The sequence below is a fragment of the Moschus berezovskii genome, chromosome 13 (genome assembly GCF_049115385.1).
Source record: "Moschus berezovskii isolate FMDL1 chromosome 13, NW_MosBer_1.0, whole genome shotgun sequence".
NCBI lineage: Eukaryota > Metazoa > Chordata > Mammalia > Artiodactyla > Moschidae > Moschus > Moschus berezovskii.
This window is the reverse complement of record NC_142472.1, coordinates 82,500,698-82,523,265: the sequence shown is the minus strand read 5'-3', so window position 1 is coordinate 82,523,265 and position 22,568 is coordinate 82,500,698. Positions and strand designations below refer to the sequence as shown.

At 36.1% G+C, this 22,568-nt stretch overlaps 1 protein-coding gene across 2 annotated transcripts in view; it reads right to left on the bottom strand.

The window, feature by feature from the left end:
- Nucleotides 1-636: 636 nt before the first annotated feature.
- Nucleotides 637-22,568, bottom strand: part of PCDH17 (protocadherin 17) — a 125,333-nt gene continuing 103,401 nt past the window's right edge. For both annotated transcript variants that reach the window (XM_055426008.2, XM_055426009.2), the window contains exon 4: nt 637-5,352. In XM_055426008.2, coding sequence (XP_055281983.1) covers nt 4,670-5,352 — 683 coding nt within the window. In that variant the 3' untranslated portion in view covers nt 637-4,669. The remainder of the gene's footprint in view (nt 5,353-22,568) is intronic.

Below are 22,568 nucleotides of genomic sequence, written 5' to 3'. Positions count from 1 at the left end.
GCAGAGATATGGGATGTGTGGTCTAGCTGAGGGAAAATGCCAACAAGCAAATCTAGTTCATAAAGAGTAGAACTTACCTCTTTGTTTCTCCCACCAGACTACTGTGACTCAGGTACCATTAGGATTTTACTGTTTACTCCTGAGGCATAATTGCCCAAGGAAAACACAGAGTAGGAATTCAGTAAACATTTGTTTAGTAAGTAGAAAGAGAGGCTTATTATTTTAAGATGCCACAATAAACATGTACTAACTTTAAAATGCCGTTTATAAATAGGTGGTTTTATCAGTCATGTAAGCTTATGAGAGGTCTTATGAAAATGATTTTTCTGAAGTCCTTTAGGATCTTGTACCAAAGTATCTTCAAACCAGTCATAAATATGAAAAGCCACTAGTATCATTAGGCTATGACTCCATGGTAAGTATTTGACTATCCAACTTATCAGGCTATCTGAAAGCCTGGTAATGAATTCCCACTGAGTGACATTATTGTTAAATAAGTTTTCTAAAAGCTTATTTTACTGGCAAATAAAGGAATAGCACAAACATTTGTGATGTCACATTGCTTTCCAAAATAATTATGATCGGGGTCCCTGCGGTACACAGTGTATTAGAGAATGCAAGGGAAGGCAACACCACTATTAGTAATAGCTTTTTATTCAGAGTCCTCATTTTCCAGATAGGTCACATTAAACACAGCCATTAAACAATAGCGTTGAGATAAATCCATACAATGTATTCTGCTTTGTTGTTGTCCTCGTTCACCAATCACTTGGTGCAGCTAAGAACCTTATGGAGCGATGGGGCTGATAAATGGGGATAGCCAACCTACGAAACACTGGAGCCAGGAAAGTCAGACTTTATTCAGGTCTCATTCCATTACATTTCGAATCAACACATCTTGATAGCCTAAACTCTCATTTGAATTAATGCTCCGATAAGTGTTGTGTGTTGTCGAAAGAATATAATTAGACAATAACGAGTGGGCATATATTATGCCAAATCTCAGTCTACTTGTTGACCTCAGCAACTTCTACTCCATTAGGCAACAAACAGCTTTTAACCTGATTCTAATAAAGCATACTGCTCCATCACTACATTACTTTTTTTTCTTTTTTATGGTGTCATTTTTTAAATTGAGCAGTACCTAGATCCTTTACAGGGAAGTCATGTTTTACAAGATCTCAGCTAATTTAGAAAAACAAAACAAGTCAATTTCCCAACCAGGAATTCAATTAATTTATGGAGTAGTGAGCCAATATTTGCATATTGCCTGCAGTAAGGATTAAGTATGCCAGGTTAAGAAATAAAATGAAAGCATTCTTTGAAATTGAGTGATACGTCTCTTTTATTTTTACTTTGGTATACTTACAACTAACACTGATTCTCACTACTTTTAATTTTGATGAAAAAATCTTTTATCATTAACACATTAACATTTCATGGAAACACTGCTTTGTTACCGGTACTTTTTTAGTTCGTCAGTAAACAATTTTTAGAACTTTGACTTTCTTATGAAAAATTCTATAGATTCCTTTTCTGTGCTTGATACAGTTATTTAAGGAACTAAAAGACAAAGTATTTTTATTTATTTTGAATGTGTGGGATTCTTTTGAGGGGCTAGTAATCAGAGCACGTGAATTAAGATAATTTTTCACATCCTGAATTGCGACAAAAACCCCTTGAAATATCACTGCATCACCCCTTAGAGCAAGTTGCTCCCCAAAGGGGTAATTTTGGCATCTCAGAGCCTTCCATGGAAGCCAAGCACCAGAGGTCTGTGATAAAGGCAGTTGCCAGTTAAATGAATAAAAGCAAGATTCCCTTCAACTCAACTATAAAAGCTTAGAGTCCTGACTGCTGAATTATCACCAACTGGTAAATAAATAATCACTACTAAATACAGATAATGTGTTAAATAGCTAACGCTAGTAAATCACTGGTGACAGAGAGCCTAAAAGTAATTCCTCACACGTTGGCACAACCAATTCTTAAAATCTGATAGTGTTTTAATGTCTTCAGACACTTTTAATAAATTGAACAACTGGTTACTCAGCATTAAGAACATTTAAAAAATAAACCCTACTCTCTTTGTTGATTTCATTTACATACTGCCTTAGATTTTACTACTTGCTATTGTCTAGTAAGAGAGAGGCAACACTTGGTAAGACTAAATGGAAATCAGTTTTCCATCAAATCGCAGCTAGCAAGCTAAATCAACCTGTAGTCTCCTGGCAAAAAATAACATCATATAACAGAGACAACACATTTCAGATACATAAATTGTCCAAAATATAGAGAGTCAATTAAGTTTCACATGTACAAGATCCTTTCTTTTCTAATTCAAACATTTATGAATAATAAAAACCAAGAGTAGAGCTTTGGAAAGGCTGTTACTAGGAACCAAATACAGTTCTCAAGAGAATAAGGCTGATGGGAGTCGTCCGCTCTTCCCTTTCAAAGCAGTTCTGCAAACGAGGTACAGTCTCAAATCTTGACAGCATTGGACGGAAATCTTTTCAGTTGGATTTTTCGAGGTTTAAAATTACAAAACTGAATTCACTTCTGTGTTTGTTTTTGCTTTTGTTTTTGATATAAGGATTTTATGACATTTATGCTGTTACTACACTGGCTTGGTGGCCAGGAAAGAAGGCACAGAATTCTCCACCAGTTTGCAAATAATGCATTTTTCTGCTCCAGTGCACAAACAGCCTTTATTTAACTCAGCACCACATATTCTAAGGTATGGGCTGGAAACTGTTTGTCATGAAGCTGTAAAATGCCAAAATTTTTAAACGCTGAAGGAAAATGTCAATCAAGGCATTTTCCCATCTGCTGCTACTTCTGCAAGTGCTAATTTTACTTTTTCCCAATTCCTGAAATTTGAGGTTTCCTAGCCTCATATGGAAGTAAGTTTGAAACTTGCTAAATGTCACAAGGAAAGGTGCAACAAAATGAAGGAATAGAAGGTGTATTGTTCTCAAAGGACACCGAAAAAAGAGGCAGAAGAGCACTGAAAAAAAAAAAAAAAAAGGCAAACCTTTTGTTAAGACCAAGACCTCTTGTAAAACACTACACAATGCAAGTAACCAGTGCTGGTACCACACATGCATTAAAGCATTTTGCATGGTTTTGAAATATAATGGGAACACACACCTTGAACCACTTAGGATACTTTTGAGAACCAATCAACAGTATGATATCTACATAGGCAGAAGCTGCAAGTTATTGAAAAACATTAAGAAGTTTCAGGTACTGGTACAAATGTAATTCTTGTGATTTAGCATGACTTTAATAAAAGCTTCCACAAAGGACTTGCACATAACCGTGACTGACAGATGTATTTTCTGACCTTTCAGTTAGCTCCATCAGCTCACTCAAACACATTTTGAACAGATTATGTACTGTAGTACTTGGTAGACTATACATTAAACAAGAGACTTTGCTCTGAGGCACTGCTTCCAACACTCCATGGGGAAAAGGAAGCAGGGAAAAACAAAACTCATAGAGTTCGACAGCTACCGAGGCAACACTTGCCATTTACAATATAAGCCCAAATATTTTTGCAACACAACTATATATTAATTTAATAAAATACACAATATAGCTCTTATACACTCAACAATTTGGCTCATATGCACTGAATCTGCAATAAATCAATAAAAATATGTCATTTGATGTAAACACATTTAATCTTCTTACATTTGCACATTTAAATGGTCATGTGATTTGTGTATGTCTAAAACATTTTCATGTTCCTGAGCTATTTTAGTGTCCACCAATGAATAAAACATATCAATCATGTTAATTGTCTCTGAATATCAGCACTCAATGGTAACTATTTTTCAGAACTTTTCCAGGGCAAATTTAAAACATATCCGTTGTTATGTATATGTTTATTGGACACTAAAATGCTAAAGAGGCATTTTAAACTTTTAAATTTTCTTCTCCTTTCATGAAGTGAATTAGTCTATGTGTGTGCAGGACAAAATGGAATATATCTTTTTACATTTAACTTTTATACGACATGAGGAGTTTTACAAATGACCCAGTTTTTAATTTTTTTTCGACTAATGATATGGAATGTTCTCTGTGTTTATATGTGTGGCAGGTAACTTTATACAGAAATGTTTACCACAAATATATGTTAATGTTTGGTGTAGCTTGGACTACTGCAAGGTCTTTGCAGGACGTTCAGCAGAAGCCTGTGGTGACTGCTAGAAATTCTACCACAGATCAAAAATTATGACCCTGCTTTGTATGGGGTTTATAGGTAAACAGTTAAGTCAGCATAAATCATGGAGGACAGTCTTAGAGCGATCAGGAAAAAATCTTCCATTCTCACACTGCATACCTTCCTAACAGATTGTCAAAAGGTTACTTGCTTCATCATCCTCTTTTATCTCCGCTCCTTTTTCTTCTCTGTTTGTCTTTCCTCTTTGAGCATTGTTAATTCTGTCCTAATATAAGTCTGGTCAGAACAAAACCATCATTATCTCTGAAAAAGAAACAGCAGTGAAAAGAACGTACTCGTGGGCACTTCAGATGTTAACTAAGAGCCTGAAAGCTGCATCGGTCTTTCTTCATCCCTGTAAAATGGGGTTGTCACCAGGAGGGATCATTTTTCAATCAAAAGAAGAAACAGGAAGATGCCAGTGCCTTTTGTTCTTTCTCACTTTCTCACAGCCACAGGGTCATTTCCCCTGCAGTCCTGCAGAAGCTTGTCGATTTCCCTCACGACCTCCTCTGCATCCACCGACTCTCTGCCCAGATCCTGGCCGGGGTGGTCAAGTTGCTCCAGGACGGTGCCCATCTCGCTGGAATCCCGGCTGGCTCTGGAATGCACGTCTGCGAAGACCCTTGCCATCTGCTCAGAAGCCAGGAAGGGAGGGTCTCTTGGTTGCTTGCTGGGGGACAGATACTGACTGTCAGTGGGCAAGTACTGGCCGCTCGCCTCGGCCAGGGCTCCTGGCTTTGCTTCGCAACCATCCAAGGAGCCTTTTGTGGAAGTGCAAGGCTCGATGCATGCCTTCGTCGGGCTGCTTGATGCTGAAGGGACCTCTTGGAGGAGAGGGCTCAGGGCACGTTTGGCTTTTAAATAAGGTTTCACATTGGCAATGAGAATCGTGTGCTCTCGCTTGTCTTTTCCAAATGTACAAAAAGTCTTTTTCCCAGTGGGATTCACAGTTTCATAAGTCTCAGTCTCAACATTAGCTTCAACTGTGGGTACAAAGAGATTTGTGCGGTAATCTGCATTTTCAGCCTGATTGGTTGCAGGGAACTGTGGCATCCAGCACCTGTCAGAATGACCAAGCACTCGGCATTCATCTGTGCAATTAACACACTCTTCCGGTTCTGCAAAACAGAAGAAAGACAGCAAAGCCATCACTAGGGTTGCCTCTACATTTCTACCGAGACTGTGATCCACTCTCCCTGGGTTTGCTTGACCTCTGGTCTCTTAATTAAAAAGAAAAGAAAACAATAATTAAAACATTTCAGGATGGTTGCATAAACCTGCTGGTTGAGACAATGGTTTTATTTAAGTCTATTCTCTAGATATTAACGAATTCCCATAGCCTGGAAAGAAGTAAAAAGTGGCCATTGGAGAATCATTCTCAGTAGAATAGAACATCACTGTAAACTAATCTTCTGGGGATATCAGTCTTTGTTCTGAATAACCCATCCTGGAAACAGGGAACTTCAAAAAGGATTACCAGGATTAATTTTTCAAATCAAATAACAGTACAAAAACTGAATTGCAAACTTCCATACCAAATCCTAACCTGTTTTTTTTTTTTTCCCATGTTTTATCCCTACTTTGCTTGTAATTGTTATTTTGGTAACAGTCATGAAATAAAACTTTTCCTTTAAAAGCCTACTTTTCCTACTGAGAGTAGCAAATAGAATTTTCTATCCAAATGTGTTATAAACAACCTTGTCAAAAATGTACATAGTCCTATTGTAGTAGATTTGCAGATGGATCACATAATCAGGTTTCTTCAATTTTTTTGTTTGTTTGTTTTGTTTTTGGTGTGAGTAAGTGAAAATGGATTTAGTCAACAGATATAGTTCAGAATGAATGACAAATCTTGATTTCCTAAACAGTAATGCTTTCTGGGAGAATTTTGCTTCTCTTTCACGATAACATGTAGATAATCTAAATAAACCATTCTTTTAATTACCACCATTTCAAAGATGCTGAACAAGAAAATATGAAACAAAATTCCTTCACGATGACAACAGTCCATGAACTCAATATTTTAAGCTATAACTTTGAACTATATCTTCCCAGTTTTCCCTTTCATCAACAAATGGTTGTCCTCCTTATGTTTAATGATCCTTTTTAAAACAGGGACTATTTTTCAAGAGAGAATATTTACAATTTAACTCCATGTGTTGGGAATAGAATTCCCTACACATTTGGGAACTCTTGGGATTACCATTTAATTGATGCAAGAGGATCTCTATAATGTATAGTGTCCTATGTGCAAGGGAAAAATCAGCAAATTTAACTGCACTGATAAATATATACAGTTACATTTAAAAGTCATATAGAAAATCTGTTTATATTTAAAACACATAAGTAATTCCTTATCCAAAAAGAAAAAAAAATAAACCACAACTTAATTTACCTCAAAAGGTTTTAGGATAAAATAATTTTCTATAAAACTAAACTCTTAGAAAGGAATCAAAATGGTGTTTTGACAGAACAAAAATTCTATGATATTTCATAGCATGTATCATTCACACATGAAATGTTAAAAAGAAGTATCTAGGTGGCTTTTCCCTATTCTAATTGCCTTTCTTCTTAAAATACATTTACCTAGCAGTGAATAGAATATGTTAAGCTTATTATGTAATGCAGTCAAGAATACTGAGATGTAGTCTCAAACTAAACTATCTACTATCTACTCACAAACTCAAATACTGTCTATGATTTGGAAGGCTGTCAGACAGATGGACACAAACAGAAGCAGAAGAAGCTAGGCAATTTTCTGGAAAGCCTCTCTGTGCAGATTGAAAGTAGAGTAGGATTTAAACAACAGCATATCGAAAATGTTTAATGTCAGGTATCTGCTTACACTATGTATTCTGAAAGTAAACCATCAATATTATACCTGTGTCAGTAAGTTTTAGAAAAAAAATATGTATTATTTCACTCAACTAATTTTATTCTTCAAAAATCCAGTGAAAAACTTTACCATCCATTTCACTTGGTAATATTTCTATACCTTTTAGAGTTGTGATTTTTAAAAACTTCATTTACAACCCATACGCTCTCTTTGAAATACACTAACATAGTTTTATTTTTCAATATTGAATGGCCTCAGTTTCAGCAATTTGGATAGCCCAGATCTGAATGAATTCAATATGAATCTAAGAAGAGAGTGAAAGAGATAGAATAATGCAGATGTATGAAAGCATAAATCGACCTTGAATTTGAAACCATCAATATAAACTCTGCAGTTTTACTACTCAACTTCATGTCACAACTGAGGGAGAAAATTTCGAGTACTGATTATGACACATTACATGCTGTTCACCTTGGGATTAGACTGTAATTTTGACAGCAGCCACTACACTAAGGAAACTACAACCCTGTGGTTTCCCCAGTTTAGTGGTTATCATGTCCCCCTAACATGTGCGAGGTCTCCGGTTGGAAATTGGGTGGAAACAGCTTCACTTTTGGGCTTCCATGGTGGCTCAGCTGGTAAAGAATCTGCGTTCTATGCAGGAGACCTGGGTTCAATCCCTGGGTTGGGAAGATCCCTTGGAGAAGGGAACCGCTACCCACTCCAGTGTTCTGGCCTGGATAATTCCGTGGGCTGTATAGTCCATGGGGTCGCAAAGAGTCGGACATGACTGAGCAATAGACTTGACAGCAGCAGTTCACAGACAGTGAAGAAAATTAAGTGAACACTTTTGTATAAACAGCAGAAACTATGAACAGAAAGTGAACTATAATTGCCAAGGGTCAAATAATTTATGAGAAAGTCAAATTATTTCTGAAGTAACATAAATAAATAGATGATTAGTTTGGTACATAAGAGAGACATTGGCAGTAAATAAAGAATGACCAGCTAGACCAAAAAAGAAAAAAAAAAAAACTGACCAGCAAGACAAAAAGAAATAGAGAGGCAAGAAGGAATGCTAAGTGAGAGGAGAGAGGGATGGAGGGAGGAACTAGAGGCTTAAGGGAAGAGGAGTCATATTGGGAGGATTTTTGCTATGCACACCTTCTATTATAATTTTTTAAAATCCCCTCAATAAACTAAGTGTGCATAATAAAGGATAATAACGTGGAGGATTTTCTCCAGCTCTAGAGCTATAAAGGTAGATAATCAAACTTCTTTCTGTACCTCGGGGGAATGAATTCCAGAATAGACATGGTGAATTATGAACTATAGAAATGAAGAAAGAAGCAAGTTATATAGACAGCCACTATTTACAGAGTTTAGATATTTGCATCAAAAAAAAAAAATGTAGGGATCCTGGACAGAAAACAAACTTAGAGAATTTTGACCCAAGATTCACTTTTTCTTCTGGGCCAATCTGGGATTACAAAGAAATTATTTACCCTATTTTTTGTCATTTCCTCAATATAACATGATAACTCTTTCACAAAATCACCCTTTGCCAAGAAAGATCGGATAATCCAAAAGGTATACAGATGAGAGTAACCAAGAGGTAAGCATGTTTATATTGCAAAGTGAAAACAACTCTGAAGTCCAACAGCTGGAAATATGGGCAGTTCTGTCTATAGAGAAAGTTTACAGTGTCTAATCTTTTAAATGAATAATTACCTGAAGGACCATGTGACATCTGCATACATTTAAATTCTTGTTTACTATTAAGAATCACTTTCTATACCACTATGGACTTCCCTGGTGGCTCAGATGGTTAAGAATCTATCTGCAGTGCAGGAGACCTGGGTTCAATCCCTGGGTTGGGAAGATCCCCTGGAGAAGGGAAAGGCTATCCACTTAAGTATTCTTGTCTGGAGAATTCCATGCACAGAGGAGTCTAGTGGGCTACAGTCCATGGGGTCACAAAGAGTTGGAAATGACTGAGCAAGTAGCACTTTCTTTACCACTATAGTCACATCTGCTATTATATAAGATCCCTAGGGGAGGGATCTAAACATAGTCATCTTAATTAGGTCAATTTTAATTTATGTGATTTTTTTTTTTTTTTTGCAAAAGATATAGTCACTCAAATTACTAGAAGTACTTGCAATTCAGCTTGCGACCCCATGGACTATACAGTCAATGGAATTCTCCAGGCCAGAATACTGGAGTGGGTAGCCTTTCCCTTCTCCAGGGGATCTTCCCAACCCAGGGATTGAACCCAGGTCTCCCACATTGCAGGCGGATTTTTTACCAGCTGAGCCACCAGGGAAGCCCTAAATTTATGTGAATATTTTTTTTTATTTTTGCAAAAGATATAGTCACTCAAATTACTAGAAGTACTTGCAATTCAGCTGCCACCATAAACTACACACATACACACACACGTACAAATCTCTATTTGTATGTGTGTAATAAAATTGAGCTTACTCCAGCAGATAGTCCAAACAATATTTTAAAACTCAAATGCATTTCCAATGTATTCCTGAAAATTAAAAATCAGTAACTACCATAAGAGAAATACAGGTGAATGAATAAAATGCACAGAAAAGTTATATATTAGTAATATAAAAGTTACATATTAGTAATATAGAAATTATGTATTAGTAATACAAAAGATATATATCTATAAGCATATGTATATAAACATTTTTATAATTTACATGCATAAATCTTTTTATTTAAAATCACCAATAAACAACATTTTAATATTTCTCTTTTCCTTTTAAATGAGTCTGAAATCTCTGACTGAATAAACAACTTGACTACTGATTTTAAAATTTTATATCATTCAAATTGATTTAGAAATAAAGATGTTTGAAATTTGCATATTCATATTGGCTGACAAATCTGAAAGCTCTTTCGATCTTTTTTTAAACCTAGACTAAGTTGTTTAACAACTTAATCTTAAAGATATTAGGCAAGCAATTGTTTCCTGCCAAAATATACCTTCAAAGGAACAGTCACTGTGAAAGTTACATATGTGTGAGGAAAAAAGATTTAGGTAATACATGAAATTATCTGTTCCCAAAGTATTGGATTTTAGCAATCTTCCACAAAGGTTACCAGAACTTAATGTTCATAACGTGATCTTAACACTGTAATGTCACTACATCATTAAGAGTGCACAGCCATTTCAAGATGGGTAAGAGGTGCCAACAATCGTTATGTATAACTGTAAAATTTGAAGTCAAAACACTATTTAAGGCAGCAAGGATTATTAAAGATTAAGGGGCATATGTTGAATATAGCTATTTTGGGAAAAGTCAGAGGAAAAAAATCCTTGTGTGTTGTGACTCTGTAGTGTTCACTACAAAGGAAACATGTTGAGGAACCAGTCTATAAAATTTCTTACTTCAGAGTAAATCTATCTCTTTATTTTAATCTGTATCACTCTCAAGAAGTAAATTATAAGATAAGCTTATTTTCCTTGTCTTCAAAGCATTATACCACACCGCCCAAAGAGAGATATTAGCAACTAATTTGTTAACACTTAGGGAAATATTAGAAAACATAAAAGGGTTTCCTCCCCTTGGTTTCAGCTTTGCCTGCTGCCTCTGGAGCCCACATATTTGTACATCTGAAAACATGCATATTATTTCTGGAATAGGAGTCTCACATACACATCTGATTTATTTTTTATAATGATGAAATAAAGTCTCTGTCACAGAAATCTGAAAACCAAAATCCATAAATCAGAACATTAAGAAAGGAAGCTCTGAAGGGCTGTGGTTGCAGGGGAAGGCCATTTGAGAGAGTTTTCTGTGCTTCATGACTGTCAACACAATAGTTTTATTTCTGTTTTGTAAATAGCTTTAAATAGGAAAAGTGCTCTTCTGTTAGTGTGGTGGTTGCTCCTGTTTCTAACAGCATCTTAAAATTAGAGTTGTTTCTAAGTAGACAGCTCTATAAATGGAAGTTCATTTTTCATTTGTTCTCAGTTTTCTTTTTTATTTCTAGTTTACCTTCTTTCGAGCTTCCCTGGTGGCTCAGATGATAAAGCGTCTACCTGCAATGTGGGAGACCTGGGTTCGACCCTGGGTCGGAAAGATCCTCCGGAGAAGGAAATGGCAACCCACTCCAATATTCTTGCCTGGAAAATCCCATGGATAGAGGAGCCTGGTGGGCTACAGTCCAAGGGGTTGCAAAGAATTGGACAGGACTTAGTGACTTCACTTCTCACTTGACCTTCTTTCACCAATGTAAGCTTTCATAACACCTAATTAGCTGTCTGGGAAAGCAGAGAGCTGGCACCCATCTATATTCGTGGCTGGCCCAAGTGTTCTGGAGATGAACTCTGCAGAATCTAAATTGACCCCTCTCACAGATTATCTGCTAGTAAACAATGACAAACCAGAACCTTGGACAGTTCGAATATACCAGTTTTCTACTGAAAGTTTTTTAATGATGTAACCACATCTTGCTTTGCTGTTTTTTTTTCTTTCTTCAGCACAAACACACACACAATTTCACACAAGCATGCACACTTTTCTATGAACACAACAAAGTACAATTGACCCAAATACATTCCAACAGAAAAAACACCAACACTAAAATACAAATACTAAATACCAATTCAAAACACCAATACTAACTAAAATTCTAGTCATAATACAGTTCAATAACCTCAAATAAAATGTTTCAGTAAATTGACACAATTCATAACATCCTTTGAACTGACAGCTTTCTGCCATAAACCATTCACTCCTTTTTTGACAATATTAATGATTATTCACTTATTTCCCTTTACCATACTGTAAACTCCTTACACTTGTTACAATGATAGGGTAAGTCATTCCATATAAATAGCACTTTAACAATCTATTCATTTGATTATTTGCATTTATGATTTCTATGTTCCATTTACTAGCACATTAGTTAAAAATAAATTTTCTGATTTCCCTCTATTTAACTATAAAGGGGCTAAAAATTCCACTTTCAATATTATTTCTCAAGACAGTATTGGGAAGTTGTCTCAAAACATCTTTCTCTGTGTCGGGAAAAAAAAGGAGTATCCTAATAATTTTATCACACTTTTTTTTCTGTTAGTGTTCACATGACTGCCAGGTTTAATTTTAGCATAATTTTTAATATGCTTGGTGTATCCTTTATGCAGGGAAGAAAAGGGGAAAATGTGGCATCAGAGAACAGTTCCTTTTCTTCAGCTAAGTGATCTTTCATCTATTGCCTTGTATTTCCCGTGTTTCTCACTTATGCACCGTGACCTAGGTTGTTCTACTCATCAAATAACTGATACACAAATACATAGATATGGGATGTGTTTTTGCTTCTTTTGCTTTTTAGTGTAAGATAATGTATCTTATTACAACATGCTCTTTTGCTCATTTCCTGAGGATGCTTGTTACATTTTGCCAGTGATATCATGATATAACATTGCGTATAGACTCCAGGAATTAAATTATTTCCTAATAATTGGCCATAAGCAGTCAGGATTTAGGAACATAGTTTGCAAAATAAAAATGCTATGAGATAAATGTATATATTTTAGGTGGGTGCACTGCCAATTTGGCTTTCAGATTTGACCTCAGTTGTGAAATGCCATTCATCTGCTTTTGATAGGCAGAGAGCACATTTTGAAAAGGAAGTTGGTATAATGCTATCAAATAGTCAAACTGCAACAGCTTTGAAGTACTAGTCCTCTGGCGAGCACTTGCATCACACAATGTTTCAGAATGTATTGTCCTGGCTGCTTTCAGACACCAGAAACCACTGATCTATATCGCATTCAACTGAATCCAGTTGCAACTGGGTATCTGGGGTGCCTGGAGCATTCACATTTACTATTCAATGCACCTGCACACCTTCAGGGATGGTTTCGTGTGCTTGTGACACTTTGGACATAATAACAGGTCTCCCAGAATGAATTTTCTGGTATAAATGTTGACAATCACAGATAATGCTCTGAGATGAAGAAAAAAGAAATTAAAGGGGAACATATATTAAGGAATAAAAGCAAAAGGATTTTATTTCCTTATAGGAAATCTGAGATGGAAGCACCAGAAATTAAAAACAAAAAAAACAAAAAATGAGAGTCTAAACCATGCATTGGGAACCTGTGGCACATATGTAACTGTGAATTGTGGCACACTGCTCTGAAATTAACTTTCAAAACGTAGCTGCTCCCCTCCCTGATCCCACACTGGAGATGCAGTCATCACCTAGGGCAGAAGCAGAACCCTGGAAGTGAAGTTACAGATAAATGGGGCCATCTCTTTCTTAACAGGTACACTAAGGAGAACTGATTCTGAAGTTCAATTCGATAATAACTGGAACAAGGTTTTTTGTTTGTTTGTTTTTGCTTTTGTTTTTTGAATAAAGGACTCTGATATGACCTCTCAAGGATAAACAATACAACTCAAATACCCCACAAGATTAAAGATAGCTCAAATTCAGTGAGAGTAGTAGATGTGTGTGATTCGGCAGTTTAAAAAAAAAAATAGTATATTCAATCATTCATAAGGTAAGAAAGAACTAAACACCGACTTTGTGCATTGGAAGTTTTTAAGCAAAGGCATCTTTGATAGAATTTTGTGGAATAGGTGTTATGTCAAGTAAAGGGGTGTGCTAAAGGAATTCATATTTATCCACCTCTAAAATTTACCAGTCTGCAAGGTTTTATCTTTTCACCAAGGAGTTTACACTTTGACTGGAAGCTAGAAACTTGATTTGAAATTAGGATAGGGAAAATAATTCATGAGCAATTATAATTTAAACTGGGGTAGCACAGAGTCGGACATGACTGAAGCGACTTAGCAGCAGCAGTAGCAGCAGCAAAGGAAGACGAGACTCTTGAGAGTCCCTTGGACTGCAAGGAGATCCAATCAGTCCATCCTAAAGGAGATCAGTCCTGGGTGTTCATTGAAGGACTGATGCTGAAGCTGAAACTCCAATACTTTGGCCACCTGATGAGAAGAGCTGACTCATTGGAAAAGACCCTGATGCTTTGAAAGATTGAGGGCAGGAGAAGAAGGGGATGACAGAGGATGAGATGGTTGGAAGGTATCACAGTCTCAATGGACATGAGTTTGGGTAAACTCTGGGAATTGGTGATGGACAGGGAGGCCTGGTGTGCTGTGGTTCATGTGGTCACAAAGAGTTGGACACAACTGAGCAACTGAACTGATGAATTGATAGGAAAACAAATGACAGAAATGCAGAGAAAAGCATAGACTGTAATATTGTGAAAGGCTTTGTACAAGAGATAGTGCTTGATCTGCAACTCAAAAGATAATCAGGGTTTCAACAGACAGTGGAGAGCAGGGAGAGGGTGATCTAGGTAAAGAGAGCAGGACATGCAACAATCACCACAGAGAAATGTGCACTTCATGGGATAATGAGAGACCAGCTGCATAGGTGGAAGGACATAGATTGTAATACCAAAAATAAAATTACATAGGAAAAACTGGCTAGAATTTAAAAGAAAGTGGCAAAGCTGTGAATAAAGGACCAAATTTAGTGCAACAGGGCATGGAGCACTAAATGTAAGTATCTGAGCAGTTTACTGCATGGATCAGAAGATTTCTAAAATACTTAGGAGCTCAACTGGAACACTCCTGAGCAACACTTATAAATATAAAAACTTGGGATGGCCACAGGGCAAGTAGTATTCAAATCAACACTGCTTCTGAAACATATAGCGTTTTGGCTGCAACCAGGATATGTTTCCAACAGAGCACCAAGGAGCTGGCATGACTCTGGCACCATCATTCCAACTCCAGGACTGCCCCAATCTGCTTACATCCCACTTCTAAACTAAAGAAAGCCTTAATGTGTGATGAATCAACAGATATTTATATTAACAACATAAATCCTGCATTTCATAAATCTGAATTAGAAAAATATCTTTTTCTTCCTACATCTACTTTATCTCTCTTCCTGCTTTCTCAAATTTGCTGTTATTATTTAGTTCAGTTCATTCGCTCAGTTGTGTCCAACTCTGTGATCCCAAAGACTGCAGCACGCCAGGCCTCCCTGTCCATCACCAGCTCCCGGAGTTTACTCAAACTCATGTCCATCGAGTCGGTGATGCCATCCAACCATCTCATCCTCTTTCGTACCATTCTCCTCCCGCCTTCAATATTTCCCAGCATCAGAGTCTTTTCCAATGAGTCGGTTTTTCTCACCAGGTGGCCAAAATATTGGAGCTTCAGCTTCAGCATCAGTCCTTCCAATGAATATTCAGGACTGATTTCCTTTAGGACTGACTGGTGATCTCCTTGCAGTCCAAGGGACTCTTAAGAGTCTTCTCCAACAGTTCAAAAGCATCAATTCTTCAGCACTCAGCTTTCTTTATAGTCCAACTCTCACATCCATATATGACTATTGGAAAAACCATAACTTTGAATAGATGGACCTTTGTTGATAAAGTAATGTTTCTGCTTTTTAATATGCTGTCTAGGATGATCATAGCTTTTTTTCCAAGAAGCAAGTGTTTTTTAATTTCATGGCTGCAGTCACCATCTGCAGTGACTTTGGAGACCAAAAATATTGTCTGTCACTGTTTCCATAGTTTCCCCATTTATATGTCATGAAGAGATAGGACTAGATGCCATCATCTTAGTTTTCCAAATGTAGAGTTTTAAGCTAACTTTTTCACTCTCCTCTTCCACTTTCATCAAGAGGCTCTTTAGTTCTTCTTTGCTTTCTGCCATAAGGGTGGTGTCATCTCCATATCTGAGGTTATTGATATTTCTCCCAGCAATCTTGATTCCAGCTTGTGCTTCTTCCAGTCTGGAATTTCACATGATGTACTCTGCATGTAAGTTAAATAAGCAGCGTGACAATATACAGCCTTGACGTATTCCTTTCCCAATTTGGAACCAGTCTGTTGTTCCATGTCCAGTTCTAACTGCTATTTATTAACCAACCATAAGATTGCATATGATCCCATATCAGGAAGATTAAATATTCTGGAAGGTCAGAAGACAGAAGGGCTAGAAGAAATAAGATCACTATAGGTATCACTATAGGAGAGAAGTAATAATACTCCTACAAGGCAAGGAAAATGTTACAAATGAAGATGTTGAATCTCAGAAACTTTTCAAAATTTATTCTGGCTCCTTAGAAAACTAAATAATGAAAATACCTGAAAATATTTTCCAAAATACATTTCTATATTTGGAAAAACATAATGCCTCGATTTTCCTATTGTATTATTTTTTAGCATTACTGCATGCCTCATTTTTTTGCCTATTATTTTTTAATCTATTTGCCTCAATGAGTTCCCTACACTCCTTGAGGATCAAGACTCTGAGGTCCTGGTATATTCTTTCGTGCTCTATTTTTTGAGAACACACTCAACAGTTTCACTTCTGAATTTGAACAGAATGCTACTATGGATATAAAGTCAGATTAAATTGAAAAGGTATAAAATACTATTGGCTATCTATAATACAAATGACCATTCCTTACAAATTACTCAGCTCATTTATGAGAACGTAATGTCAGTTTTTAGAATGATCCCAGGACCTAACAAAATTATGTATAATAGCTCTCTTTTGCTCTGAGATACACAGTACTTAAAGTAATATCAGATCTGTTAAATACTATATTCATATAAAATTCCAAACTTCTCTATTTATTATTGAGAATTATCTTATTATTATTGGTACCATTTTCAATAATATAAACAAATCCTACCTGACATATATCCACCGAAACATGGAAGTCAGAATATTTTCCACTTAAGTTAATTTTTTAAACTGGTGATACTGTTATTGATGTTAAAATCTATGTTTAAATAATCATCTCTTTATAATTTTAAATTACAAAAACAGTGAGTATTCTACAAAAACCTACATGTCATCATCTATAAGTTTTTTTCTTCCCTGCTAGGTTCTCCTTTTGCCTTTTTTTTTTTCCTACTGCATTGTTGGGTCAAATGTACCAGTTTCTCTCTTTTGATTTAAGGTAGCTGCCTCAGTGTTTTAAGGTTTATCTGATAGCTTCCATCAACATGAATTAATTAATAAGTCTTTGTAATATTATTTTCTTAAAAGGGTTAATGCAACTTCCAAAATTCCTGATTTATATGCAGTGAGAAACCTATACTCTGGCATACAGTAGTTAGTAAAAGCTGTTTGGTTTACAAGGACAAATTTAAATTTTAGGAAGTTAAATAATACTGTGAATTTCAGACCCAAGACTATTCCAATATACTACTATGGAAGAGACATTTTCCTTCAGCTTTGTCATCTGTGTAACTAACAGCATCTCTGATAACGACACCACTGTTGATGACATGGATGGATACATCTAAAGTTCCAATCACTCTCCTGGAAAGTGAGAATTCTGCAAAGACGGTCAATGAAAATATGCATGTTACGCCAAACTCTTTGTAAGAAGCAAGCAAGATCATCTTTTCAGTGTTTTTCTCTCCTGTCTGCTATATGATTTCTGTTCAGATGAACACCTATTTACCAGTGTAAGTCTCACTGTTTATGTGTTTCTATCATTTGTTTGTGTTTAATTGCTAGAGACAAATAAACAGAATTGGTATCATTTTTAGCATTCTCAGAAAACAGTTAACTCAGATGCAACTAATCCTCTCCTACTTACTATTTAGTAATCAATGCCTGACAGTAGGATTTGGGAGCTCCAGAAGGTGGATTTTTTAAAAAGATTTTAATACTGTTATATGTTAATGACATTCTGATCTCCAAAAGCTATTCATTAAATTCATAGAACTCTACTCTAGAGATAGAACTAAAGTTTCAATTTGGTTACCTTCAATTAGGTGGACATAGTTCCAAAAGAACAGATGAATGTCTTGTTCAGGTCAGTATTTTTTAAAATGTAATTTTTATTTTATTTTTTTTCATTTAAAAAAATTAGTTCAGTTATTTTAATTGAAGGCTAATTGCATTATAATATTGTGATGGTTCCTGCCATACATTGACGTGAATCAGCCACAGGTGCACATGTGTCCCACCATCCTGAACCCCCCTCCTACAATCCTCCCCACACCATTCTCTGGGTTGTCCCAGAGCACCAGCTTTGGGTGCTCTGCTTCATGCATCGGATTTTCCCTGGTCATCTCTTTTTTTGACTGTTGAGTTTTAAGCCAGCTTTTTCACTTTCCTCCTTCACCTTCATCAAAAGGCTCTTTAGTTCCTCTTCATTTTGTGCCATTACAGTAGTATCATCTGAGGTTGTTGATATTTCTCCGGGCAATCTTGACCCCAGCTTGTGAGTTATCCAGCCCAGCATTTCGTATGATGTACTCTGCATATAAGTTAAATAAGCAGGGTGACAATATACAACCTTGATGTACAGCTTTCCCAGTTTTGAGCCAGTCCGTTGTTCCATGTACAGGTCTAAATATTGCCTCTTATCCTGCATACAGGTTTCTCAGGAGGCAGGTAAGGTGGTCTGGTATTCCCATCTCTTCAGAATATTCCACAGAATATTTGTTGTGATCCACACAGTCAAAGGCTTTAGCAGTAGATTTTTTTTTTTGGAATTCCCTTCTTTTTTCTATGCCAGAGCATGCTGGCAATTTGATCTCTGGTTCTGCCTTTTCTAAATCCAGCTTGTACATCTAGAAGTTTTCTGTTCACATCCTGTTGAAGCCTAGCTTGAAGGATTTTGATCATAATCTTCCTAGAATGTGAAATGAGTGCAATTGTACAGTAATTTGAACATTCTTTGGCATTGCCTTACTTTGGGATTGGAATGAAAACTGACCTTTTTCAGTCCTGTGGCCAGTGCTGAGCTTTCCAAATTTGCTGGCATATCGGGTGCAGCATTTTCACGGCATCAATTAGCCTCCAATTAAAAAAAAAAAAAAACCTACTATATAGCATAGGGAACACGGCTCAATATTCTGTAATAACCTAGATGGGACACGAATTACATGTATAATGTATAACTGAGTCACTTTGCTGTACACCTGAAACAAATACAACATTGTTAATCAACTATGAAAAAAAAAGAAAATTGGAGATGCCAAGGGAATATTTCATGCAAAGATAGACACAATAAAGCACAAAAACAGCAAGAGATTAAGAAGAGGTAACAAGAATACACAGAAGAACTGTACAAAAAAGCTTTTAATGACCCAGATAACCACGATGCTGTGGTCACTCACCTAAAGCCAGACACCATAGAGTGTGAATTCAAGTGAGCCTTAGGAAGCATTAATATGAACAAAGCCAGTGAAGGTGATGGAATTCCAGCTGAGCCATTTTAAAATGTAATTTTTAAAAATAAATAAGTAATATAAAACATGTTTTCTTTTAAGATTTAAAACTGGGGAAAATAGATGAAACTATGATTATCAATATATATAATTCCTATAAAATTACTTGTTACAACCATTTAAAATAAATTGAATCTAAATATCCTCAATATGAATGTATCCACATGCACAAATGACAATAAACATGTAGTTTCACCAAAAATGCGTCCTGTTAGAGAAATCTTTCTGAGAGAACTGTTAAACTTGATAATGAGTCAAGGTAGATTCAGAAAAACAAACAGGTCTTTTGAACCAAAACAATTTGGCCCTCATCATACTAAAACAACTCCTACCACAAAGTTGCTAATACTACCACTGTCATTGCTACTATTATTATAATTCGAAAGATATAAACAGTAGGAAAAGAGACAGTGACATTTTAATTGACATTTTAAATAAAGCCTATTCTTGGAATTACATCTCTAAAATCATTAAGTTAGTTCTTATTACCTTTACTATAACTGCAAGTTTACAAAGCTGGTGTTTTTTACTCTGTTTAAGAGTGGGTCACCCCAAGAATGAATATTTAAGCAAAGTCAATATACTCAATATCCATGTTCTAGAGTAAATATTCACAAATGCATGTTATCATGGGTTTTACTGGCAATAACAGGCCATTTTTCTATTAATTGCTTTAACATTTTGTAATCATTAAAACAGAGAAGGCAATGGCAAGCCACTCCAGTACTATTGCCTAGAAAATCCCATGGATGGAGGAGCCTGGCTGGCTGTAGTCCATGCGGTCGCTAAGGGTCGGACACAACTGAGCGACTTCACTTTCACTTTTCACTTTCACACATTGGAGAAGGAAATGTCAACCCACTCCAGTGTTCTTGCCTGGAGAATCCCAGGGAGGGGGGAGCCTGGTGGGCTTCCGTCTATGGGGTCGCACAGAGTCGGACACGTCTGAAGTGACTTAGCAGCTTAGCAGCAGCAATCATTAAAACAGACCAAAGCAAAGATATTGGGGAAAAAAGTATGAAACTCACATACAGAAAGAGAGGATACAGGACCTTCTGGGTCACCCTGATATGTAATCAAACCTAGCGTAAAAAAACTATTGGAAAAAACTATTCTTGAATCAGAGCAAAGATTAAAACGTGTTTTTAAAAGGATATGAAACATATGCACACATAATGAAGTATAAACATCAAAAGGTGCCTACATGGTGTTTTAAGGACTTTCTTATCTTGGAGAGCATTTTCCGATGTTTAATTAATAATCGACTAAACCCAAAGCATAGAACAGATGATAAACATAAAGTGCCTGAGTAATAATAACAGGGAAATAACTGTTAGTATATGAGAACTTATTTTATTTTCAGACTCTCAATCTAATCTAAAAGGAAATCCATATTGAAATTACAAGGGAAATTCATAGAGACAGTCTTTTTTAAATTGAGCATACTGTATATGAGCTTTTCCCTTTAAAAATATGTATGCTCAGTCTTAGAAAGAAGTGATCCTTTGTGCTGTCAAAGTCATTTTTGAGTAGCTGCTTAACAATTCCAAGGTCATAGTGAAAATAGTCATAATCTGAACTACTCAGTTTGTTGTTCAAAGCCTTCTTTAATCTGGCCCAAAGAAACTTGCTAGACAATTCTATCACACACATACACACACACACACACACACACGCGCGCACGCAAAAAAAAAAAACAAAAAACCAGCAACACCACCAACAACAACAACAAACAAATTCTAACAAGTCTAATTTGTACACATTCTTTTTCACCAAATCTCTGTAATCTTTAGGAAATGGCAGCAATTTTGTAACTGAACTCTAAAATTCCTTTAGAGCATTATAGGATTTAAGTCAGTTGGAGAATGTATTAATATAATCTGTCACTGACACATAGTCAGGAGTATAAACTGTGTGCTCAAAGGAGAGGAAACTTGAATTGAGAAAGTATGACTCAAATCTTAAATTTTTCAGTTTAGTTCAGTTGCTCAGTTGATTTTGACTCTTTGCAACCCCATGGACTGCAGTACGCCAGGCCTCCCTGTCCATCACCAACTCACGGAGTTTATTCAAACTCATGTCATTTGAGTCGGTGATGTCATCCAACCATCTCATCCTCTGTCGTCTCCTTCTCCTCCTGCCTTCAATCTTTCCCAGCATCAGAGTCTTTTCCAATGAGTCAGCTCTTCACATCAGGTGGCCATAGTGTTGGAGCTTCAGCTTCAGCATCAGTACTTCCAATGAACACTCCAGACTGATTTCCTTTAGGATGGACTGGTTGGATTTCCTTGCTGTCCAAGGGACTCAAAAGTCTTCTCCAACACCATAGTTTAAAAGCATCAGTTCTTCAGTGCTCAGCTTTCTTTATAGTCCAATTCTCACATCCATACATGACTACTGGAAAAACCATAGCTTTGACTAGACAGACCTTTGTTGGTAAAGTAATGTCTCTGCTTTTTAATAAGCTGTCTAGGTTGGTCATAACTTTTCTTCCAAGGAGCAAGTGTCTTTTAATTTCATGGCTACAATTACCATCTGCAGTGATTTTGGAGCCCAAAAAAATAAAATACGTTACTGTTTCCATTGTTTCCCCAACTATTTGCCATGACGTGATGGGACCAGATGCCATGATCTTAGTTTTCTGAATGTGGAGTTTTAAGCCAACTTTTTCACTCTCCTCTTTTAATTTCATCAAGAGGCTCTAGTTCTTCACTTTCTGCTATAAGGTGACTTAAATTTTTAGGTGACTTATTTTCATTTTTGAAGTTCAGATGAGTATGTTTCTCAATCTAATATTACCTAATATTAAAATACAAGGTCCAGGCTAAATTAAAATTAAATTTTACTATTTAACTTGGCAAATTTCTAATAAAATGTTTTAATGTTTATTAGTTGAATCAATAAAAATATACATGATCACAAAAGAAAATTATCTAGCTAATTATTATAAATATGATTATAGTGTTAAGTACTGTTACACACTGGGAAACTTCTAAATTAGGAGTATGCAGAAAAATAGAACTTTCCTAACTATTAGGTACTCATTTTATTATTAAAAACATATATCTATAAATAATTTTGCATAAAATCTCAAATATAAATGATGTGTTGTGAGATTAAGCTTTTCTTTTAAAAGTATGAAGTCTAACATTAGGTCACTGAACTACTCATTATCCGTAAACATAAGAGCTGTAGCTATGGAAACCACACACTTTTGGGACTTC